This window comes from Cataglyphis hispanica, chromosome 10, assembly GCF_021464435.1.
Source record: "Cataglyphis hispanica isolate Lineage 1 chromosome 10, ULB_Chis1_1.0, whole genome shotgun sequence".
In the NCBI taxonomy this organism is placed as follows: Eukaryota; Metazoa; Arthropoda; class Insecta; order Hymenoptera; family Formicidae; genus Cataglyphis; species Cataglyphis hispanica.
In genome coordinates, this window is record NC_065963.1 from 5,175,823 (window position 1) to 5,202,058 (window position 26,236).

General features: G+C 34.1%; 4 protein-coding genes across 13 annotated transcripts in view; 2 read left to right on the forward strand and 2 right to left on the reverse strand.

Moving 5' to 3' along the window:
- The window catches only part of LOC126852537 (transducin beta-like protein 2), a 35,951-nt gene extending 29,282 nt beyond the window's left edge, over window positions 1–6,669 (reverse strand). Inside the window, exon 1 of one of the 3 annotated variants that reach the window (XM_050597443.1) lies at window positions 5,309–6,658. In XM_050597443.1, the coding sequence (XP_050453400.1) occupies window positions 5,309–5,471 (163 nt within the window). In that variant the 5' untranslated portion in view covers window positions 5,472–6,658. Of the gene's footprint in view, window positions 1–5,308 lie in introns of all 3 variants that reach the window. The other 2 variants (XM_050597442.1, XM_050597441.1) reach the window with 2 other exon arrangements.
- Window positions 6,670–9,510: 2,841 nt separating this feature from the next.
- On the forward strand, window positions 9,511–11,743 carry LOC126852599 (peptidyl-prolyl cis-trans isomerase-like). The gene is made up of 3 exons (XM_050597562.1): window positions 9,511–9,750; window positions 10,849–11,202; window positions 11,346–11,743. Exons 1-3 carry the CDS (start codon window positions 9,547–9,549, stop codon window positions 11,415–11,417), a joined length of 630 nt encoding a protein of 209 aa, XP_050453519.1. The 5' UTR covers window positions 9,511–9,546; the 3' UTR covers window positions 11,418–11,743.
- LOC126852554 (uncharacterized) overlaps window positions 11,595–26,236 on the reverse strand; it is a 38,690-nt gene continuing 24,048 nt past the window's right edge. For all 8 annotated transcript variants that reach the window (XM_050597472.1, XM_050597465.1, XM_050597468.1 and 5 more), the window contains 4 exons: window positions 18,202–18,453; window positions 17,343–17,669; window positions 16,013–16,693; window positions 11,595–15,730 (listed from right to left, as the gene is read on the reverse strand). In XM_050597472.1, the coding sequence (XP_050453429.1) occupies window positions 15,518–15,730; window positions 16,013–16,693; window positions 17,343–17,669; window positions 18,202–18,444 (1,464 nt within the window). In that variant the 5' untranslated portion in view covers window positions 18,445–18,453 and the 3' untranslated portion in view covers window positions 11,595–15,517. The remainder of the gene's footprint in view (window positions 15,731–16,012; window positions 16,694–17,342; window positions 17,670–18,201; window positions 18,454–26,236) is intronic.
- Window positions 20,144–25,155, forward strand: LOC126852610 (defensin-2-like). The gene is made up of 2 exons (XM_050597573.1): window positions 20,144–20,377; window positions 21,398–25,155. The coding sequence occupies exons 1-2, from the start codon at window positions 20,281–20,283 to the stop codon at window positions 21,592–21,594; spliced, it is 294 nt and encodes a 97-aa protein (XP_050453530.1). The 5' UTR covers window positions 20,144–20,280; the 3' UTR covers window positions 21,595–25,155.

Consider the following 26,236-nt stretch of genomic DNA (forward strand, 5'->3'; position numbering starts at 1 on the left):
ATTTGTTGCCGTAGTCAGAATTTTGTTGCTCGAACTGTTTAGCAGGAATTCAAGTTTATAGTAGGAGAGGCTAGCTTGACATTAAGCTAGCCCCCCCATAGTAAAAAAAAATAAAAAATCAATATACCAGAATTTATTGCTATTTTGTTGCTCTAAAATAACGTGAAAATATTTTTAAAAAAGTATATTATTTAATTAATACCACTATACACTCAGTCTCGCGGCACCGTGCCATCGACTTCGGCGAACTAAATGTACCTAACCTAACCGAAAAGAATTTGTTGCTGCATGTATTTGGTATCAAAATAATCCGTGGACATTATACTATCGAAATATATACGATAACGAATTTGTTGCTCGCATGTATTTGTGAGACGATTCCGTTTTCCTGGCAACCCGTACGGCGTAAAGCAAATAAGAAACGCGGTAAGAAAAAAGGTAATGCGACATAGTATGCGACGCGGATCTAATTTCAAAACAAACCGTTCCTTTATTTTACCGACAATACAAAGCGTTGTTGAATATTTCGACACAATCATACAAAAAACTTCTCTTCTTAAATAACATATATAATAGATATTGATGCAAGACACTACCGTGTCAATAACCTCTTAATAAATATACATATATACAAAACTGTTTCAAATTTAGAAAACTGAACTACCGAGACAAAGATACTGAAACAATAAAAGATTATCATATATATAGTATACAGTAAAGAGCAACAAAATTAGTCCCTTATATATTTCGATAGTATATTGTCCACGAATTATTTTCATACCAAATACATATGAGCAACAAATTTTTTTAATTAGTTTATACAATATATGATCGCGTCGTATAGCTTGCACGGCGACAAAGTGTCGTTTTTTAATACTTTAGAACGAGCAACAAATTCGTTATCGTATATATTTCGATAGTATAATGTCCACGGATTATTTTGATATCAAATACATGCGATCAACAAATTCTTTTAGATTAGGTTAGGTACTTTTAGTTCGCCGAAGTCGATGACACGGTGCCGCGAGACTGAGTGTATAGTGGTATTAATTAAATAATATACTTTTTTAAAAATATTTTCACGTTATTTTAGAGCAACAAAATAGCAACAAATTCTTGTATATTGATTTTTTATTTTTTTTCAATATGGGGGGTGGGCTAGCTTAATGTCAAGCTGGCCACCCCCATAGTGAAAAAAAAATAAAAAATAAAAAATCAATAAACCAGAATTTGTTGCTATTTTGTTGCTCTAAAATAACGTGAAAATATTTTTAAAAAAGTATATTATTTAATATATTAACGTCGAGTGAGTTGACTGAGCGCTTTCTCTGCCGAATGCGATCCATAGCGTGCTATTCATGTTAGTGTCGTATACACGCTTGGACTCGCCGTTATTATTTCATTTATTATTTACAAAATTAAGCGAGTGAAATAATCTAGACATTTTAATACGATATAAAATTAAAATCATTGCCCAAATAGCACACAATGTCCCGTTCCAAAAGACGTTAGGACGTCCTTAGAAAGTTAGGACATCCTTAGGATTTCCCTTATTCGAAATGTGTTCTGGGTGGAAGCCAACCCGCTGCTAGCACTGACAAGCTACACAAGCAGTACAATGAAGGAATGCTTCCTAGATATTTCGTAGGCGGAGACCTACCCAAAATGAATGAGTTCTCATCCAATCTATGAATCTTTTCTTCATTGAATGGAGTATAGGTAGTAAGCTATATTACGTAAGCAATTAAAAATCATTAGAAAACCGATTACAGTCAAAAATTGTTTACAACGGCTAAATAAATCCTGTACATACAGTTTGAAAATGTCTAACACGAAACAGAAAAGCATTATTAACTATTTTTCTATAAGTACTTAGAACTGATTTTGATTAGCTCTTGAAGAATCTAGGATTATGAAACATTTTTGTCCAAAAGTTGTCGAATTTAGACATTATTACATCATAAAAACTCTGATAATTTGGCATTAATAATTTGATAAAAAGAGATAAAACAAAAATTTTAAAAATAAAATAATAGGTCATACAATATTAAATTAATCATTGTATATAAAAATATGTTTTTGAATTGTTTAACCAAAAGTTTTGCTCCAAAAATGCCTATTATAGAGTATAAAGGTGAGACGCCAGTCGATTTTTAAGAGTTCTGTTAGTTCTCTAATAATTGTTTAAAAATATTTATATTTATTTTTATCATTAGAACTCTTTAGAAAGCGGATTAATACGTTCAGAACTATATCAGAACTACATTAGAACTAACAGAACTCTCGACAATGAAGCGGCGTCTCATCTGTATATCTATCGATATAGGAATTCGCTTGTCTTATTTTTTTTAATTAATATTTTTTTGCTTTTAAAAGGCAGAACTCTTCTTAGAACTCTTACAGAACTTACAGAATTTTTCTAATTTTGACAATTATTAATAAGGAAAATGTAGGACAAAGTGAGACGCTGTGTGAAGTTTGTTTTAAAGCATTTTCGATGTTTTAACGGCCAGAACTATTTGTTTAAACTATCGAGAACTCTAGAACTATTGAAAATAAAGCCAGAATTCTTAATTATTTATGAGTTTCCACGAAATGATACGCCAGCTTCACACACACCTTTTTATTATATATTTTTTTATATATGTATATATTATATATTTTTTATATATGTATTTTAATTAAATATTCCAACTAAATATATTTAATAAATTTAGAACCCGTAAATGCTAAAGTATTAATGAACTCTTATATATTTTTTTTAATTTTTTCATTTAAAAACATCTTTTACACTTTTCTGTTTCGAATACAAATGCATAGATAATTTTTTTTTAAATCATTTGCAGGCAATTTTTATCTTGAAATTTTATGTAATTTTATATAACACAATTCTTCGATTTTCTCATCTAAAATATCTTCTACAATAACCATATAAATCATATATGTCATAATAATTATATAAATCATCAATAAATATCATATATACATACACACACACATACACAAACATACAAAACACACACATTTTTCTTCACTATATTAATTCTGTTAAAAACTGACCTTTTTTTCTTTTTTTTTTTCTTTTTCGTTTGTCGCCCGTGTGTGGAATTATGTCGATATTATGATAATCTACAAAAAAACAAAAAAAAAAAATATCTGAAAATGTGCAAAATGATTTTAGGCATACGTCCTCAAGTATAATTTTGCATAAAATATATAAAAAAATATAATAATCAGAAAGAAATAGATAGAGATTGAGAGGAAAAATATAAATTTATAAAAACAGGCAGAATAATAATAACTAAAACTACAAAGAATATTAAAATATGTACCAACTTTCTAAAAAATATAGTAAAAATGTTTAAAAAAAATTTATCTGACCATCAGTATCAAATATCGACAAATAACGAAACATGAAAGTAGTTACTATATAAACATAACACATGATGTGCAAAAATGTGTGAATTAAAAATATACGTACATATACAAAACGAAAAGGAGAAATAAATAGAACACGCATTAAAGTACGCACTACGATCTTAATAGAAAACAAGGAATATACGTGTGTGCTATTTAGCACGTTCATCTAATCATAAGAGATGTTTTGTTTTGTGATAGCGCCGATATCACAACAAAAGCGAGATATATCAAGAAGTATATAACGAAATCTTTTTCTTTTTTTTTTGTTAAATAAAGATATGTTTGTTGTTGATTCAATATGGTCAATGCACATTTTTTCAGTACCGAGCTACTCAACTCTTACATCGTATTTTATAGTAACCTAATGACACTTAAATCATTAATTCATCATTAATTAATTCATGTCTGATCATTTTCTCTTAAGATTTTGAATAAAAAAATTACCTATAAATTCTTTTAAATAAAAAAAAATATATGTTTAAAACATTAGCTTTTAGAGACAAAACAATTTTTTCAATATTTTATTACAACAAATGCAACTTGAGAAATGTGATAAAAAGGCCAACATCATGTAATGTATATAAATAAATTAATTTCAAATAAAAGTAAAAAAAATAATTTTTGCGCAATTTTTTATTTATAATGTAAAGAAATATAACGTAAAGAAAAAATTTATTTGAGAATGTCAATCTTTTTAAAAAAGATAAAAAGTATTACTTTAATTATTCTAATTATTATTTATTTAAATAATATATGTAACATGTAAATTATATATATATATATATATATATATATATATATATATATAATAAATATTAAAATGTTAAACATTATTAAATAATAAAATATTATTTTATAATAAAATATTATTTAAAAATATATTTTAATAATATAATGAAAAGAAACACAATCCACGAATACGCATGCAACCGAAGTATCTATCAGCTACTTGTGAAGCAGTCGGCTGTTTACACAGCTTTAAAAGACTATGCACATGCAAGGTGAACAAATTTCTAAGTGCAGTACACTGCAGATGCATTTCATGCGCCACGTGTCGGTGAGTGATAGCTCTTTTGACACGTATATATCACGTATACAAAAATGCATATATTTCTTCCGGCTGTAAAGAAACACTTTCTTCAAGCAATCGAAACAGCTTCTAGCAAAGATATGTATTAACAAATATATATGTAATTTCTTTTGCGAGATAAATCATACAATTTTATTATAAAACAGAGAAATGCACTTCACTTGGCGTTACAAATATTTTGAGACATTCAAATCTAAAAATCAATTAGAACAAAAAAAAAAAAAACGAAGATTGTATTATTTTGATTCGCCAATTAAATGATTCGAAATATTTATCATATCACATAAAATAAATCCAGAAGCTAAAATCGGGATAATTTCGACGAATTGAAATTTACGAATATTTCAAAACGAAATTCTGGGATTCATTCTTCGAAAGGATATTTGACATAAAATCAAAGTTTGACGCAAAATATGCTCGACATCGAAAATCATTTGAAAATCGAAAGAATTATATCAGAATTTTAAGGATTCTCATATTTCTTTTATAAAAAAACAAAATCATATAAGAGCATATCACTCGAAATGGACTGCGCACCGAGAGCGAGAGGGATATTCAATAATATATGCATTTTATTTTGCAGAAAGAAATCAGCGGAGAAAAGCAGACAGGCATGACAGAAGATACATTCGTATTACTTGCATTTTCTACACTCAGCTCCCTCGCTTTCTCTTCTTTAAACGAATTCATATTTATCTCGCTTTAAATGCAGAATTTTTTGCAAGTAACACAAATAAACCTACGCGTACACGTGCAGTTCGAGTGCAGCTCCTAAAGAATGATGATTGGTGTACTTACTTTTCGACGAGTCCTGCTCCAGGCTGGACCGCGAGCGTCGGCTGACAGCATATCGAATCAGGAAAATAATTCCGCCGGCGATCAGCGTCGTGAGGAACAGTAAGACGAAAACGGACGGGCTCACATTCCCCAGCATGTTTCTCGAACCCGGCGTAGTCTCCATCTTCGCGTTGACACCTGTCCTGAGTAGCGTGCGCACGTGATACACACACACACACACAGACACAAACGCGCGGGCGCGCGCGCGCACACGATTTCCCGGGAAAACGAAAAAGCAGCGGAAAAGCACCGCGGGATCACACGATATCACGACACACGATAACGAAAAGTCATTACATACGTCTGTATGCGTGTGAGTCTTGTTCGTGTGCTGGCACTACTTGCACACACACTCGTTCTCTTTCTAATAAACGAATAGGTTATAGTCTTATTCTTTCGCTGAAACGCGACGTGCTCAATGTCGAAATATACATCTGTCTCGTTTTAAACGCGCAGAAACTTTTAAACGTCAATCTATTTCACATCATTATGATAACAAGTTATCTACGAGTTTACCGCATGCAACGTGAACAAATCTATATGTTTGTATTTACTCCCGACCGCGGAAAGCACTGGAGGCCGGCGTGTATAGAGTCGAAACGTTACTCAGGTCATGGAATACGAAACGAAGATAGACGCGACTCTCCTCGTGAAGATGGAGATTCGAGCTGATCAACGATCAAGCTTTCATCAATGGATTATTATTAATAATTCGTCTAAATCGCGATTAGACGCGACGTGTTTTTTCTTTCTTCTCTTTTTTACGCAAATTTCTCAATATATCTAAACGACAGCTGTGCGCCGCGCGACACTTTACTCTCGCGTATTAAATTCAAAATAGCTCTTACGCGTTTCTCATCGACAAAGCTCTCGCATGACACAGTTCGATACGTACATATTTATTTGTAAATCGATCGAAGATTTAAGCGCGCGCGATCGCATCCTCCGCTGTCAGGTCGGTCCATTCGTTCACACGACTCTCGCTCGATCGGATTATCCGACACATCCGGAGAGGAGGAGGAATCACTGTTCCTTCGCTTCGCGTTGACATGAGAGAGCCGTCGGTCCATTCGCCCTTTGATCTTATCAAACAACAATACCCGCCGTTCGATCCGGCCCGGCCACTCCGCTGATTTAGACGTTTTACGAAATTTAAAAAATTTTAAACGCGCGCGAACGATGATGCTTATGATCCGGTCACGTGTCAAACACTTGACAGCTCACGAAAACGCGATCTGTATTTCGCGCGACTGGAGACGCAAAACGTGGTTCTTCCTCTCGACGTGACGCGTGTTTGCGGTCCGCGGGTGCTCGTGTACCGGTATATACCATCTCGCGCGCTTCCTTGGGATCGGACTCGCGCGTCATCTCCCCACGCGTTATTATTCCCCTCCCCTCCCCCCTCTTCCCTCCTTGCCACGCGACACGATCAACGGCCGACGATCGATATATACCTAGGTAGAGGCATTCACGTCACGGCGATGTAGATCGGTTTCCGTATTTAGGGCGAATATATATGTTATCAATGAGAGATATTGTCTGAGAGATAAAGATTGTGATAAAAATAATCTATATTTATTTATGATTTTATAAAAAAGAGAGTTATGAAGGAGGTTATCTTAACTTTCTACAAATAGTTCATCGCTAAATGTTTGATATGTTATTGATTTTGCTACTTTGATAATCGCGAGAATATCTTTCACAATCTTGACCTTCACAATTAGAGACTTAGCTATAAAATGTTTTTAAAAATCTCTTCATCTCACGGATCTTTATTTAATCGAAACTTTAATCACGATGTTTTTTCCATTCAATTTTACGGCAAAACTCTTTGAGCATTTCTTCATGACAATTAATTAATTATTAGCTTATTTTCTATTCTCAACAGTTTACGTAACGAATGTATAATAATAAAACAGTCGGTTTCATAACGGCTCGCGTTGACAATGTATGTCCATTTATTTTTCAGAATTATTTGCATTTTACTCGATGATAAATTCTTTAAGAGAGAAAAATTCTAATTGCTTATGTCACTCCGGAGAGGAGGTCTCGATCTTTCTTCGAATTCACATTGTCGATTCGAGGAATATTTGGATTTTTAAATCTACTTCATGAAAACATACATACATGCGTCATGCAAATTGATAAACGTCCTGGAAATAACACACGTATCATCTTACGTCGCTTCAGTGTGACGAAATTCTACGATGTTTTACGTACATATATAGTGATATCGGACGAGGGAAACCTTTCGCGTAAATATAATCGCAATTGCCGTAATCGTGTTTTTCGATGCAACGTATGAAGAAGAAAGCTTTCTGCTGCGTAAAACATTTATTCTTATAAAGAATTATGAAGTCTGGCCGGCATTCGACGACTTGAAGAATTATTCATCGGGATAGACATATATTTATAAAGGAATAATTTAATTCTTAATTATAGAATGGCAAGTTTGAAAAGTTTTTTCGTCGTGTAAAAATGTAAACAACGATTTGAATTAAAAATTTGAAACATCTATATGGAATATCTAGACATAATATAAATCTTTGAAGACTTTTAGTATCGCTAGAGAGATCTGATTTAAAATTATTACTCTTAATAAAAAACATCCGGTTTTAATTTGCTGCGCGAGGGATATCAGTTATCGTAAAGTGATTTCTCGAAACAGCAACGACGACAGGATGTATGAAATTGAACCCGTTACTTGCCCCGTTACTCTTTTTACTTTTCTCTATTTCAAACGTCTCTTCGTCCTCAATTCTTGACTCTGGCACTCGTGCTCGGGTACTGTATCATGACTGACACTACAAAAATCAGATGACTTAAGATGATATTCTCAATAAACGTAGACATAAAACATTCGTACAACATGAACGAAATATTCGAATTGATGTATTAATTTTTTTTATCTATATATTATTTATTTCAAAAATTATCAATCAACTAATTCAGCTACGCAAATTTCTCATATCAAGTGTCAAATCATCGAATCTATTAATATTCAATTTTTTTGACAATTGTTAATCTCGCACCGTATAGTTCCTTTATGTCATTATTCGTAAACATTTGTAGAATTTTATCACGACGACATAAGAATTTAATTGACATTATTATGATAGGTCCGCTTACTACGATGTGTAAAAGGTATTTTACGCTTGTATTTACAAATATAAAGTCGACTTGACGCAAATGAGTTATCATTCGTATACTATCACATTGTTGCGGTTTTTTTACTAGCTGGCTCCTCGATAAAAAACTTGTTGTTTTCCAACGTGTTTTTTTTAAGATGTTTTTACAGATCAAGGATAACATTTTGATGTTGATTTCAATATATGTAATATTAAGAATTCAAATATAAGAGAGAGAAGGCACAAAAATCAATTGCACTTTATATATTTCAATTACTTTTCAACAACAATACAAAAAAGAATTCATTTACCGAAAACAGATTACAAAGAAATATTTCTTAAAAAACATACATCTTACAACATTATATAATATTAATTATTACGGTATTGCTATAACACTAGAGAAATATTATACATATAATTATTGGCATAGTAACAATGATAATTGAACAATGAAATATTTTATCGTATGCATGCATTTACGTTTCATACATCTGAGATGAAGAAATGTCAAAGTGGCGTACTCTGGTGGTAATAACGCATATTACGTATATAGTTTTCTATCTAGAGTAATGATATATTCACAGACTTCAACTCGATTGAGCTTGATTGTTCTCTTGTCAAGTTCGCTGCACTTTCCAATCTTGATCAAATAAATCGATTATCTTAAACTTGATATCAGTTTATTTTTTTAGATTTTTTTTTTATTTTCAAATTATGGATATTATCAAATCAAAATTATCAATTACAAAATTATTTATCAATTGCTAGAGATTTTTACTAGTGACAATTGCACGATAGTGAGAATTCGTGAAAAGATATCGGATTGGTCATCGAGACCGGCCGGAAAGTATGGCTGACGATTGGTCGTCGTCGCAACACTTGCTTTCTCATTCGATGGAAGTGAATCGTACGATCGAAAAACCTTCTTTTATTACATAATATTTTCACGGAATAACCGGCGAAAAGGCCACAAAAAATCTCTGAAATCGGTGCCGCGTTAAAAAAAAAAAGGACGCAGATCGCGATCGCGTGGGATCGATTTCCGGCGGATTTCCAGGAGCGCAGAATATGGCGTTGAGATCGATTTGTCGGCTGTCAATTGATTCGACCTTCAGGCAGTCGAGCCATTTCGTAGCCACCGCCCGCTCGAGACGACCGTCCTTCGACACGCTCTTACGAAGCTTTGCCGCAGCAGCTAAGGACATGGCACTGCCACGCGTTTACTTCGACATGACCGCGGACGACAAGCCCGTGGGTCGCATCGTGATGGAGGTGAGCCGAAATAACCGCGCGATCGCACACACGGCGACCGACATCGTCCGACCTGACCGCGCACCTTCGCGAATCCAACCATGCCTGGCCATCTTGATTTTTCCGCTATGCCGGTTTGCACGATTTTAATAAGGATTTTGTCTCTAGCGACTCGATTGTCGTCGTTCGACAAGAAAGTTCGAAACGAGTAACGAACGCAACTGGCATTTGTTATCGCGATCTCGCGAAATTACAGCGAGCCGCGAGCAATTGACTGCGCGTTATTAGCGATGCGTCATTATTGCATGAATGTGCAAGCACACGCTCAGCCGTTGTAAAATTTTCCATTCACGGTAGGAGGAATCGTCAGAATAACGTGTGCATTTGAAAGTTGCTTCTATAGGCGTTACAACTTTTCAATAATCGTTACACGAGAAAACGAATTATTTCATTTAAATGGAAATTTCTTTTGTGATTTAAGCGGAAAAATTAGCAGATTAATCTTTCGATTGTGGACACGAGTACGTAAAAAAAATAATATTGCTTACACGCGGAAAGTTATTACATCTTTGATAATTTTAACGATATAAGCCGATAAGATGAATGATGCGCTTATCTCTTATCTTTTATTAAAAATTATAATAAATGAACAAGCACTTATATTTTATGTAAATTCTCATTAAAAAAAGAGTAAATCTTTGTATATCAAACAACAAATTCTATCAAGTAAAAATATATATTGATTAGGTTAATTGATTAGCGACACTTTGCACTTTGTATAAGATATGTAAATTTATCTAATTTTATTTTGTATCGCACAATACAAATGCATTAGAAGTATATGAACGTACAAGTTTAAAGTTTTAAATACAGATGGCGTGAGTTAGAATATACGTCTTACGTTTTTATTTTCCAAATTTAAATCTCTTTTTTTTCTCTTTTTTCAATGGTTAATATCTTTTAACGAATTTTAAGCAAACTAATATTGTTTTTATCACTTTATGAATACTATAATGTGAATGTATATTAGCGATATTTTTTATTATTATTCATATATAAGGAATAAACGAATAAAGATTTTAATTATAGCCAAGTTAATTATAAATTGAAACTTTTCAGTTGAGGAAGGATGTTGTCCCTAAAACGGCGGAGAACTTTCGTGCTCTTTGCACTGGAGAGAAGGGTTTTGGCTACAAGGGTAGCAGTTTCCACAGGGTGATCCCAAATTTCATGTGCCAAGGTGGCGATTTTACTAACCACAATGGTACTGGTGGTAAATCGATTTATGGTGCCAGATTTGACGATGAGAACTTTAAGCTCACTCATAGCGAGCCTGGTATACTTTCTATGGCGAATGCTGGGCCCAATACCAATGGCAGTCAGTTCTTCATCACCAGTGCCAAGACCAGTTGGCTTGATGGAAAACATGTTGTGTTCGGAAAAGTTATCGAAGGAATGGATGTTGTTAGAAAAGTATGATTTTGTATATTTTTAATCATATGGCATGTTTTAGACAAAAGTTTATATGTTTTTCTAAAAAATGCTTTTTATCATAGCAAAATTATCATAACAATAATTGAGTAATTATTGCAACATGAGCAATAATTTTGTTTCAGTTGGAGGCCATGGGTTCTCAGAGTGGCAAAACTACCAAAAAGATCATAATAGCAGACTGTGGAGAATATTAGATCAACTAGATACTGTAATGAATGCATTTTTATTTAGCTGTTGCATACATATTTACTGTCTTTATTGCCCTACTTTATCCATTTTCAATGATCACAATTCTCTCATCAATGCTAATAATTTCTCTGATTGAACACGGATTGAAAGCTTCAATGTAAAAACAAACGAAATTGCTTGAATTGTTTTTTTTTTTTTAATTTAAGCTTATTTTAGTTTTTATTAGGTGATAGAAAATTCTTTGCTTTTTTCTTTTTAATGAGAAGAATCTATCAATTCCAAGCACTTTTCTGTGCTTTGTTATACGATGAATACAATCTGTGTTTTTTTTTTATAAAAAATCTTATTCGGTGATTTCTGCGAAATCCATATTCTTCCACGAGTACACTCGCTTAGTATCTCTGAGTGATTTAGCAAAAAAGCACACAAGCAATGAGCTCAGATATTTCCATACCATCTTATATTTTAATGAGTGTTAAGAATGCGAAGATCTTCAATAATAGAATAGATATTTCGGATTTTGAAATGAATAATTGATGTATTGATTCCAGTGTGTTAATGCATTTCTCTTTAGCGTTATACATTCTTTGACTTTGCATATATATATAATATATATAGATATATTACAATTAGAATTCTCATTACGTTTTTTATAAATGTATATCATTCTACAATCGCGTGTGCACGAATTATAAAATGGATAATCCTGTTTGTTCATCGTAATGCAGGCAATGCCTGAGAAAAAAATGTCATCTTACTGTAATACAACACCAACAAATTAAAAAATGTAGTTGCAACAGTCTGAATAGTTCCGATTTCTTAAAAATAAAATTGTTTTCAGAAAGAAGAAAACTGGTTTATATATTATTTGCATAATAATCTTGTAAAAGCCATCAGATGAATTAAATCTACATAATATCTCTTTAGCTTCCGATATAATGATTTTCTTGTGGAAATCATGAAATAAGCACCATATGAAGGCGTATTTTTCTCCACTCTGTTATATTTTTCTTCGATATTACACTACAATACTTATAGATTGTATTCAGAATAAAAAATCAATTTACAAATAATTCACACTTTTTGCAACATTTATAATCAACGTATATTTCATTTTTTTCATATTTATGTTTTACCAATCTGCGAGAACATTGATAGAACATATAGTACCAATATTATTTACAATTTTGCATTACAATTAGGACACTGTTGAAATAATCTAATTTACATATGTGATGTACTAATTGAAAAAAATATGCAGATAGTACCACATCATTTTTTTTCATCATTATTGTACTTTTCTCTTTCGTATTCATATTCTACGTTTAAAATTGATAGAAATTTAATCGCAATAAAAAAATCTATATTTTCTCTCTGATTGGACTGAGTCATGAATGACTTTCCTAATGCAGATAAAATATACTAACAAGTACAATTCTTTCTAAATATCGTAATTGAGATTTAATCTCATTAATAATTGAGTTAAGAAATTAGAGATTATAGAGATGAAAGTATACAAAAAGAAAATTTGTTACCTGCATCAGAAATCATTTGTTTGCGTTATTATTCTAGTAAGATAAATGATAGATTCGTTCATTCATTTGCTTTGTATTTGTACTGTCGTTTTTATTTCACCTTTATTTTTATGCTCTCTTCTTTATCAGATAAATTGTACGTAATATAAAGAAAAATTATAAATTTCCTTTTTTTATGGATTTATATAGATCTTGATTATCTCAAGCGAAGAATTAATTCTTACATATTTTCACACTCTGCTCTCATACATTGTATATTTCTGAAAAATAAATAATAATGTTCTCATAGATTAAGATAATTACATTATGTAATCAATTGCATATAGATTTCAAAACTCTCAACGACAATTATTATTTTTGGAATATTTTTTTAATATTGATATATCAAAGAGACGTGTAGATATGTACGTATAGATAGATGTGTAACGCATAACTTACATGTCAGTTTTATTTAAATGTATAATATAGTCATAAATTTCCAATTTAAATTCCTTCGATTGCAGTTATCTACAAATGACGACACATAAAATTCACATTTATTATGTTTTCAAGCTATTCATTTAATACAAATCGAAGCTGTTTTAAACATTGGGAGAAATTTTTCTTAATAAAGCAACATAAAAGATACAGAACATACATCTATTGTCAGTCTAATTATGTTCTAATCACATCGTAGAGCAAGGCAAGATCAAGATGTTATTTTTAAAAAATTCAACACATAAGAAATACTAAACTTAAACTATGAAAAATTCTATTTAGTATATTATTTACTTATTTAGCTATTGTCAGATGTCATTTGAGAAATAAAAATTAAAGAATATCTCAAAACATAATTATGTGAAAAGAAATTTGAATATATAAAGAAATTATATAATGCATAAAATAATGCATTTTCTATATTTGTTTCAAGTTTTCTGAGAAAGTTAAAAAAATAAAATTATCAAGAATAAGAGTTATATCGAAAAATTTACGAAACATAACGCAATATTTATTGGTTCTACGTTTCATTTATTTTCTTGCATATTCGCAATTGTATATAATATATATCCTACTCTTGAAATTTCTTGAGGCTGCAACATGAATATTTTTTTCTCTTTTTTAATTTGACGTACAACTCCATGTATAACGTTAATTGTTTCATGTTATTATTAAATGTACGTAGCAATTTTTACACACATCTTTATACTGTGTACATATATCTCTACAACAGTGGCGCTTCGTACTATACGATTGAAAATTGTGATGATATCGACGAATAAAAAGCGCCGATCAGAAAAAGCACGAAAATAGATAAAAATTTGAACAATGAAGCAGGGAGAAGGATAACAGAAAGTGCCAACTTATTACGGCCATCATGCCGTAAGTTTAACTTACCGGACCAGCCGCCACTTTTTATGTTTCTTTGCTATCTCTCTTTAAGAATATATTATATATATTATATACGTTATAATTAATATGCTCTCTCTTTCTCTCTCTTTTTTTTTCTCTCCCTTTGACCCGCAAAGGATAGTTTAATGTTTTTATGATTCATCATATTATATTCATTAATATGCTTATGAAATGCGCTTACATATATAGCATGGAATATATTTTTATTACGTCATAATCCTACTCTTAGAATTCTTTCATGCCAATGTAATGTTATCCAATGTTATCGCGACAACTTAAAATGATATATGGATACACTAAATAATTATTCCATATGAAAATAGTTCTATAAAAACAATCTCTCTTCGCACTCTATTGATAAAAATTATAGAGCGTGTGCGTTCATTCGAGATAGACGAGGACAGATTTATTGTAGTATTATCTAGTATTTCCTGTCTCACAGTAATTATATGTGTAATTATTTGCGGATAAATATAATCAAAATATACGGAGGATAAGAGCTAAAATAGTCCGTATATATCGAACTCAATATTCACATATCGCGTCACAAGAATAATTAGCAAAGGCCTTTAACTTCGTAAATTATCTATTTAACGGTACAATTTCTGATTGCAAAAATTAAAATTGCAATATTTTTATTCATAAAATATTAACTTTTTAAATAAAATCTTATAAATCTATGAAAACCTCACATTGAAAGACCGAAAATACTCTTCACGAATGTGATAACTTTTAGAAGTTTATCGTTTCAGGTTTTAAAGAGTTTTGATAAGAAAAAGCTTTTTAAAACTGTTTTATAAAGGATAAACATGCGAGGGTGTTAACGTTCTTTTCTTGTGAAGAAATGCGTAAGAAAAAAACAGATAGAAACGATTACATCCTCGAATAAAATATGTTTTCCTTTCTCTCTCTTTTTCTATTCCTCTCTCGCACCCGATTTTCCTCTTTATCGAACCCTTCTCAACTCAAGGAGGCAAACAGGAGAGGAGCCGTTCCCACAAATCACTTCGTATTTACACGAGGAATTAGTTCGGAAAAATAGAACTCATTCGGCAAAAAAAAAAAAAGAAGATAAATAATGGCAGTGCAACGAATATCTCACGCTGTCAATCGGATGTACGTTGATGTAACAAAACAAAACAAATGATATAATTGCGAAGAAACGGTCCGACGATGGTGCACTACTTGACGAACAGGTCCTTAAGAGTGGAACAGATCGAGTCGCAGTCCGCTTGCTCTTGCTCCTTGTTCCCGCTCGAGAACCAGCTAGTGACCTTGCCGGTGCGCGACTTGTTCGGTGACACGGATGGTTTTCCAGATGAGCTGCCCGATATTTCCGCATCGTTTCCCCTGTGGGTCGAGGTAAGAATCTTCTCGATGGCATTGCCGAGTACCTGTCGACAAAAACGAGAAGTTACGTCGTCGCGTCGCGCGAGAGAACTTTGGTTTCTTTAATGTGATACATTTTTCCCTTGCGGGATGCAAATATACATATATGCCAGACAAAATAGAATTTTATTTCGAACTGATAACTTTAACTAAATTAGATTTAAATGATGCTTATTAATGCCTAATGAAGAAAAATATACACAATGTTGATGACATTATGTGATTAATATATTTTTAACTCTAGCCTTCCCTTTTGAATAAACGAAACGTGATTACATTTCATTTACCTGAGCGTCTACTTTGGTGCCACTGCTGTCATCCCAGAGAACCTTGTGCTTGGTATCCACGTTCTTCGCCAGTGTATCCTTGACGGTTTTAACTATCTTCAACTTGTCGAGCTTGAACGTCGTCGCGCTCTCTTCGTCCAGGTACCGATTCTTTTTCGAGATAGGTTGATGACGCTTGGCAAACCAATTGCTCGGTGCGATGAACGAGCCAACGGCGCCCTTGCTGTTGCTGCTGCTCGGCGTTTTGCTCTTGGTGCCGCGCAGGATGGACACGTCGAAGCTGTTGGATCGTGAGCTCTTGAGTCGATTGCGTCTCTGCTCCGCCGTTTTCATAGACCAGCTTGATCTTTGTTCGTCCTTTGCGTCCGATGTACCGCATGTGTTTATCTCCGACGCGGACGACGTCAGAGAACTCAGGATGGATATCAGGTCCGTGTTGGAGCAAGTGATACCCGCCGCTGTTGTCGAACAGGGTACCTCGAGTTCACAAATCGGTCTCGTCATCTCAGACGCGCGTCTACGTAACGCCGACGTCGACGCCGCGACTGACGCCGAGAAATCGGAGAATCGGCGTTTCTGATGCTGTATGTATTTCTGCGTCGTAGAGCTGCCGTTGCCTTCCAGAGGCTGAATCTCGCACACGCGCTCGCGAGATGATGTCTTATACATTTTTAAACGAACCTGACAGACAAGCATACGAAATATTAAAATATTTTTCGTTAACGTAAAATATTAAAGATCAAACGATATGTATATAAAATTAACGTCAAAGATATATCAAGTTGTCAGCGGCTTTCTTTATTAAGTGCAGAAAATTTAAATAATTTAATTAAACAATTTTAATAATTTTGTCAATTTTTTAATAAAAAAATGTATCAGTTATACATTATTTTATTGTATATTTTATTTCTCAGTTCTTATTCTTAAAGCTTATGCTTAATAATATTATTTTCATAAAAACTCTTAAATTTTTAAATTTTAACTTTCAAAAAAGTTTGAAGATTAAAATTGAATCTATAGTAGGCCAATATATGCGATTCAATATATGTTCAATTTTAGAGTCACAGGGCAGGAAAAAAAATGAGAGTGAACAATCTAATAAATCTTTAGCAAATAATCCATTGAATTTAATAGTGATTAACACGAAGCTTGTACATCATTCCGGTTAAATCAACGGAAAAATATACAGTGAGAAGGATAATAGAGATAATAGAGATCTACATATCTTTTAATGTATATACATACAATGTCTTTTATTTTAGTTCTATTTTCTCTATATTATTTACTCATAACGTTTAATATATTTATACTAATTAATTGTAAATATTACCTTTTTAGCCTTGATCTCGGCGATGTCATCCATAATATCGAGCTGCAGATTGTGAGTGCTTCCACTATTACTGGGCGGACCGGTGGTTATCCCGGTGGACGAATCTCGGCGGCCTTGCAATATCCTGGTGGCACCTCCCATGGGAAATGCGGCGATAGATTCGCGACGATTGCGACCAAACAGGGTTGTCGGTACCCTGGAAATCGTGACGACAGAGTGTCGTCGGCCCGATTGAGGTGCCGGCGTCTGCGAGAGCGTCGCCAAGAAGGCAGCCTCTCTCGCTGATGGACCGGACCCTTCTCCACCGCGTTCGCTCAATCGTCGCACCTGTTCGCACGTAAATTTACGGATAACTTTAACTGCGACATTCAATATGCGTTTACCGTCACTGTGAAAAAGGAAAGAGAAATGATCGAACAGCTTCAACAGAAAATTTGTTAAAAATATTTTAATTACATGCCGAGTTTGATATATCCTTAACGTGATTATCCTTAAACCTCGGACTTTCTAGCGCAAATTTTTTAAAATCCGACTATGTATTAAAATGAAAATATTTTATTATTATTTAATTTATTAATTTTATTAATTTTAAATTAAGATATATAAAATTATAATAAAACAGCATATAATATTATAGACGACTCCTGGTAGCTTTTACATAAATACATTCTCCAATGTTATTTGAATACCGAGAAGATATCGAGAACAACGATCACTTTACCGCGATTATTCTGAGTTGCAGATAAGTTTATTCCAAGTTTCTCGCGTACGTGTTACAGCATCATAAGTATTACTATGTTTGCGTATCGATATCGCTTTAACCATGAAAGATTTCCTGTGCACGCGCATACATATATACCTGGGATGCGGTTATTCCGGATGTACATTGCGGAGTCGGTAAGGAATGCTTCCTGGCGTCCCTCCACGGCGAGAGCAGATAGGGATTCAAGGATGGGGAATCCGGATCTACACATCGCGGCGGCGATTCCCTGCGACAGCGCTCAGCTTCCTCCTCGCCGAGCGTGCTTTCCTCGACGACTATCAGCGGTTCGGCACCGCCACTTCCGTTGCTCGTACTCGGACAAAATGACTGCCTTCTCATGCTGATATTCTGCAAATATTATTTGTTTCCTAAATTTTATTTATTTTTATCTCTCGTTACTTAGATTTTATTTATTTTTATCTCTCATTACTTAGATCCAACCAATTTTCGTATAATCAATTATATAAATTTTCCACAGAATTCTTTTTATATTTACAAAAAAATACCCTTAAAATTGAAATTTTTTTTATTTTTTTAGACTTTTATATAAATTTTTTTAGAAAATTAAATGTTTTAATTTTCCGACTTTAACAAGCCTCCTCAAAAGTCAAAGGTAAGATGATGGAAAAATTTTTCTTTTGTTTTATTCCAAATCTTTTCTTTTTTCAATTAGACATCTTATATTTAACGATATCTACGTACATCGCAACGAAATTAATGGGCAATCTGCAGATTCTCGTTGCACATATCACTTAATATTTCGAATGAATCCGACAATGCTTCTCGCACGTGTGTGCGATATCGAGATTCGAGAGATTGCCAGCAGAACTTTTTAGCTTTCATGGCGACGATATGGCATTCGGTAGATGCATGTCTTCGGCGTGAAAATTATGGATAAAGCATTGCACGTAATATATCTTATATGGCTCGTGTAATTCAGGGCACGTGCGAGCATTTCGAATTGATATCCGAGATACACCCCCGTCCTCGTAAGTACCATAACACATTCGCGTAATGGAGGAGAGGGGAGTAATTTTAGCATTAAATTTCCATAAATATATTTGCGTGGGATGTAACAGCCAACAGAGCTGCAACATCCTGGAGTACAATCGAAGAAAAAAAAAAATATCGCCATTGTGTCGAGAATGACACACTACACGTTACATTGCGTATGGCTATACGCAAATATTAGCGTTTGCAGAAGTCATATTTTCGTTCAATATCTGGGTCAGTTGTTATGATCAAATGAAATTTACGATCTCCCGCGATTATGCGTTGCAACACGTGTGCATTATTTTCCGCCATTAATTGTTTATTCACAGCTTAACCGATATCAGGATATTTTTCACAAAGAAATTATTAACTTTACTGAGATTCTTGCATGCGACTAAAGAGATCGCGTTATTAGCGCGCGTAAAAATAAAACAATAAAATTTATTAAATATGAAAAGCAATCGCAATATAAAAAGCATTATTATTCCGATTAACTTTTCAATTTCGCTCTGATAAATTTTAATCTTTTGTGATCATAATGCATACGAAATTTTCGAATTATTTAATATCGATATATTACAACTGTCTATATATTAGGCAAAATTAAATTCGCTCTAGGTATAATAAAAAATATTGAAAAAGAAAATCTATTAATTTTTAAAAATATGTATATTTTAAAATATAAAGTTCTTTTTATTCATTAGTTCTCAGATTATACCGGCACGTTGAAGATATAAAAGACAGAACAAAATCCAAGAAGTTTCACGGTATCTTTTACTTTGAAATATCAGAATTTTTCAATGAATACCTGTCATTTCTTTTTAATTTACTTATTTCTCGCAAACTATAGTCACGTCAAGACTTTCGATCGAACAGAAAAGCCGCAGCTGATCGACCAGCTTTATCGCCTCTCCCTTTCTCTCGCAGTTGTCTCGGTAACGGTGATAATACCGGAAATTAATATTCGAATACGTAGGTCAGTCGGCTGGCTGGAAATAGCAAACGCGAAGCCACGAGAATTCCGGTGGTGAGACACTGAAAGAGGAAAGTCGTTGCGTTAGGCGACCAAGAGGATGTTCTCGGTGGTAGCGATGAGATATATAAAAGGTTCGCGCTCCACATCCTTAAGGATATCGTTGTTTGAGACGTATTCGAGTGCACATTAATATTCGTTCTACAATTATGAAGTTTCTCGCCATCTTTATCATCTTCGCTGTACTGGTTTACGTTTCGACAGACACGCTACCGGCTGTTTATGACGGACCTACTTACGAATTGAGTAAGTACCGAGAAAGATGACGTAAAATTTTCTCGCATCTCAAACAAAAATTCTCTCGATAATCGAACAATTTTATTGAGTCGTAATTAATTTCAAGCAATTTTTGCTTTTTATCAGAGATTTTTTTGCGAAGACATCAAATCTGAAAGACAAAGACATATTCAGATGTTTTGTTAAGTATTAAAAAATATGAAATATTAATTATTAAAAAATTAAAATGCAAATATTAATGCTTGTTAATTATTATAGTTTTTTTTTTTTTTTATAAAATAGTGCAATTTTAAAACATAACGTAGAGAAACTTTTCAACTTTGACTTATAAATATGCAAAATATACTACCTTTTGACTGATGCTATATAATAATTGTATATTATATACACAACACACACACACACACATATATTTTCTCTTTCTCTCTCTCTCTCTCTCTCTTTCTCCAATGTACCCTTTTAGAATATGCTGATAATACATTATCGATATCCTTTCATATCGAATGCGATGCGACCCTTTCCTCTGATAAATCATTCGATTACGAGTTACTGCATCATTTCCGAATGTTGAATTGGAAATAATTTTTATTTTACTCTTGACAATGTTATTCAAATATGAGAATTAATCTCACGTAATTAAAGCATGAAATAAAAATAAAATCTCTTTGAAGACCTCAAAATTTAATTGCTAAAAATTGCATAACACCCAATATTAAATAATTCGCAAAAATAATTCCTTTCAAATTTCTTTAAACTTCTTTCTTCTCTCTTACTTTAAACGAAGAAGGTAATGCAAAAGGATTAGCTTCGTTCTCATAAAAGAATGTTCATTCATGTTACGAAACTCCTTTTCGTTCGCGCTCGCTAAATATTTATATTCCGCATTGTAACATTTATCGTATCATATATATTCACACATATATTCTACATTCGCGTAAAAAAATCAATATACTTTGTGAAACGCAAAATTTTCTCCTCTTCGCCGACACGACAGAAAATAATGGAAAAACACCGCTCGAATTGTTTCAGCAACCATCGATGACCCGGCGTACGACGAGATGACATCGAATCTATCGCCTATCCGACACCGGCGCATAACCTGCGACCTTTTATCCTGGCAGTCCAAGTGGTTGACCATCAACCATAGTGCGTGCGCGGCCAAATGTCTGGCTCAACGTCGCCGGGGCGGTCGCTGCCGAGACGGCATTTGCATCTGCAGGAACTAGAAATAGACGTCGCGTCTCGCTTTGAAAAGTATCGCAGACATACAATCTCCCGACCAACGCACGTCCCACGGGGGTCTCGCACACCCTCGCCGTCGTCGTCCGCTGTCCCACGCCATCGATTACGGTTGGTAAACGTTGCTGCATCGTATCCAGATTAATATTCATGATGAGGATCACGATGGTGATGAGACATCGCACCAGTTCAATCGCCACGCGGTGGTCCCGATCGATCGATTATAACGAGTAAATTTTGGTTGAAAATTAATAACGCCATTGTCAATGGAAATTATATCGATCGTTCTTCTCTCGTTATATCAAGTCGTATAATTTGATAATAAGAATAATAAAATGAACGGCCCTTATCCGCGAGAAATTGAGAGAAATTAAAATGTTGGCGTTGGTTATTAATGAACGTTGATTTATCATAATGACCATTTGTATGAGTATAATTTGTATAACGCTTTTCAACAACATCAATTATTTCATTGCAGCAAACGCTGCGCATACAATGCTGATTGAATCGAACATATTTCTGCGAAAATTACTTTAACATATATGTACATACATGTGTAGGTATCTCGACTATCTATTATTTTTTCATATGTTGCCAAAGTAAAAAATCAATTAGGTATCTATGAATAATAGTATTGATATCTTTTTCTACTGCGTAGAGTTATTCATGCCATTAAATATAATGCAAGTATGTTTATGCGATGTCTAAATTAAAACCCGTTTTATAAACTCGCCCCGCAAGATAATTAGCGCCACTTACCATAATCAGCTAATCTGCTATTATAACAAATTAAAAGCCATCTGGCTAGATTAATTTCTCAATCGTAATAATATTATATAAACTTGCGATTACGACAATATTCGTAAAAAAAAAAGAAACACAAAAATTTGACCAAAAAAAATATCTTTTTAAAATTTGACGTGAATTATGCAAAATATGTTTTACACAAGTTCATTCATTATGTATTCGCGATTTTGCTGTATAGCCAAAAATGATTTTAATAATATACGATATAGAAATAAATGATAATGGGGGATAGCAATTAATCGAACAAAACGTAACATACCGCGCCCCGATTAATAATTGACCTTCGTCCCGGCGCATTCAAAATCTATTTCCGAATGTGAAAGCAACATGTGGGCCCGGACCGATAGTTCCACATTGATGAATCCAATCACTAACCTTAATATCTTTCGTCCCATCGTGTATATTGATTGTGCGTCGCGAACAAGCACGGAACACATATCACCGCCGGACAATAAGCTGTTGAAGCTGTCTCAGGAGACATTTCAATCGAGTTTAAAATACACATTTAAATAATCGTACGTGAATCAATCTTCAAGATTAATTTGATGTCAAGTGCGTGATCAAGATCTTAAGTCTGTAACACTTTGAATAATGAACAATACATCTCTTAATATATCGCGGAGCTCCCCTTTAATACTCGGGCAATCAATGTTCTCCGATATAATATTTCTGTGATTTCAATTCCCAGAAAAAAAATTTATCTATGTAATTGCATTGATCCCGGCTGATTACTCTTCATTTATCAGATTTAATTCTAATTTTTCAAAAGCGCCTTTTAGACTCTCATTTGGATATAATATAACGCATTCAAAACTCATATCATTTCTGATCACGCGTATGTAAAATTTTCCTCTCAGAATACTCGTCTCGCTCGACCTTTAGTTTCTCTCTACTCGCATGATAAGAGTCATTCATGGATGGAAATTGTAAAATTGTAGTAGCACTCCACTTGGTATCAAAATTCACTCTCGTAGAAAGATATTAGTGGGATTCAACGGGATTAAGATGAGATCGGATTAAACGGAGATGTCCTCAGTGGGAGGATAGGAGTTTCTACGATCCTTCTATGTTTACGACACTCCTCGACTAATGTATTAGCGGTATTGTATACCAGGTGTCCCTGACCGATATCGAACGTTCCTTTTTGTTGTTGCGACTTTGCGAGTGGGAGAGAGGGACTCGAAAACTTGCGATGTCCTCATGACGATATGAAAGTTTCCTCGACAAAATCTCCGATACGCGGTAACTAAATAGGACGAGAATTTCGTGACCCGATGTAAAAATTATCGATCCGAAAATATTCGATATTTGCTTTCGCGGAACCACTTTACGTGCAATTTCCGAGGTAATATAAAATAGAGATGATTCGATTCGCTTTTTCTCTTTCTCTCTTTTCTCCGTGCGTTCGAGAAAGATGATTCGTTCGATTCGCAAGCGCCAGCAATTTGCTCCGATAGAACGCCAGGACTCTATCGAGAGAGAGAGAGAGAGAGAGAGAGAGAGAAAAATACATAATGCCTCAAGGAAGAGTTCGAGAAAGGATCGCTTTGATCGAAATGCCACACTTAATTCGATTCCAAAGCCGCGCAGATTCGACGGCGGCTCGAAACAGGATGGCCGACGTCGGCATTTCAAAGTTGTCGACTTCTCATGAGAACTCTCGGCCTTCTCGTGTCCTCCGGGCGACTTTGAACCCCCTAATCTACCTCTCACGTGTCTCAGAAACTTGCCTGAAGTCGACAAATGGAACGATATTTCGCCGAACAATATATCGGAATAAAGTCTGAACGGTGTTCACGGACTATGTATTGTCCAGCGTTAATATTGTTGTATGACGGCACACAGCAGAAATATTTAGGAAAGCTCGCACGATACAAACGGAGAAGAATAACTTCTTCCATTGAATAACGGACATTAATCTCGTGGATGCGAACATTAATCTCACGGAATTTTCCGAGCGTTTGTTGCCGGAGGCAGCAGTAAAAAGCAATAAAAAGAGCATTTCATTTTTTATTTCAGTCTTCGAGATGTTTCGCGAAAACATTAGCAGGCTTTATTCTTGACGTAGATTTTAAAAGTTTCTCTCTCTCTCTCTCTCTCTCTTGTAAGAGAGAGCCAGAGCAACAACTATAAACTTCATTTAAGATTTTTTAACTTTGTAGTGCGTTTTTATGCTTTCGAGTAAAAAGATTTATTATTTTGCCCGAATAATTATTTTGCAGTGAAAAAATTCAGATTCATAATATTTAACGCAAATTTTCCCATTTCAATTTTAGAAATGATACTTTGCTTTTTAATAGAGATACCGCTCTACGGTATCTCTATTAAAAAACCACGTGTACAATATGTATCCTTCGAGACGATTCGTATATTACGATATTTATTCAGCATATTTACACGTGCAATATTTTTGAACATTTGATCAATGCCATATACACGATCGCTTGAAACGTGGGCGATAGAATCATAAAGAAAGCAAAACTTTTCCAGACCGTGCGGATAGAAAACGCGCGAACGCAATCAATCAGATCGTCCCGAATAGATTCACTTTGAAACTGACAGATAACGAACCGCGCTGCGTACAACGAGTTATATTTAAGTCAATTCACATAAGGGTAAGAGTTTATGGACTAAGAACCAATTACTACGCAATTCCGCAAAAGAGGATTTAATAACGAGCGAAAGGAGGAGGAAGAAGGTCAGCGATTTCCATCGCATTCGAACAAATCACATTGTCCTTCTTTCTCTTTCTAATTTTCTCCCTCTGTTTCTTTTCCTCCCTTATCGTGTCCGATATCTATCAAACGTTTGCCGTGTAGGAAATTTTAGTATTGGCGATTTTCGAATGACATTCGTTGGACGAAAAATGCAGCGCGACATCCGATAAACCAAAGAGCTCGTGAGTGCACCTTTAGTACTAAACCCTATCGATCGATGGGGGTCACTATGAACGTGACGGCTTGGCTTTTGAGTTTCAAAGGTAGTCAAGCTACCAAGCTGCGGTAAGATGGGGTGAGATTGCTCCGAATAAGGTTAACATTGCATCGTCGTTGGTATATTAGCGTCACTCCGTCGAAAAGGCTGTAAAACCAGTGAGCTTGATGTTTGAGAAAAAGAGAGAAGAATCAATGGAAGCGACGAGAACCCACTGACATAATAAATAAACCTTCGCTCGATTATTTTCTCAAAAGCGACGCTACATACTTCATTTATCGTTAGATGCAATCATCTACTACCGGATTTTATTTTTAGAAAAGACTGCGTATATAATGTATTAGCGTTAATAGCAAGCTTGTTTCCTTGTTTATTTACAGGCAAGGTAATAAAAAAGACTCTACATTAGAACTATATTAACAATTTGAAATATCAATTAAATTTCCAATTAGGATTAAAATTTTAATCATTATTTTTGTATATAAAGGATCGGGAAAATACATTCCGCCTTTGCTCTCTCTCTCCCGAGGATATTAAAATCCTTTACCGAATAACATATTAAACTGAACATATATAACTAACATATAAAACATATTAAACTCAATCTATTATTATCGCACGCGCCCCGAGTTTTGCGCGACCCCCACGTGTGTGGCAGAGATACGTGGCGCGGATTCTGGCTTTAATAATCCTCCTCTTGTCCTCGCGTGGACTTAACTATCGCGTTGAAGTAAACTCGAGCAAAGCTTATGTTAACGCCTTCGGCGATGACAAGGGGATTTTTTCACATGCGCAGCGATACCGCGACGCGATATCTCCTGCTCAGAAAAGGCGCGCAAAACGAGACTGACCGCCGTCCTACGTGACGTCATACGTGTGCAACGTATT

What these genes read in the sequence shown, in the direction of transcription:
- LOC126852610 (XM_050597573.1), top strand. Translation starts at nt 20,281, where the DNA reads ATGAAGTTTCTCGCCATCTTTATCATCTTCGCTGTACTGGTTTACGTT. An exon ending in CGGACCTACTTACGAATTGA is followed by an intron (nt 20,378 to 21,397) that starts GTAAGTACCGAG and finishes GAATTGTTTCAG; the next exon opens with CAACCATCGATGACCCGGCG.
- LOC126852599 (XM_050597562.1), top strand. Translation starts at nt 9,547, where the DNA reads ATGGCGTTGAGATCGATTTGTCGGCTGTCAATTGATTCGACCTTCAGG. An exon ending in TGGGTCGCATCGTGATGGAG is followed by an intron (nt 9,751 to 10,848) that starts GTGAGCCGAAAT and finishes GAAACTTTTCAG; the next exon opens with TTGAGGAAGGATGTTGTCCC. An exon ending in GAATGGATGTTGTTAGAAAA is followed by an intron (nt 11,203 to 11,345) that starts GTATGATTTTGT and finishes ATTTTGTTTCAG; the next exon opens with TTGGAGGCCATGGGTTCTCA.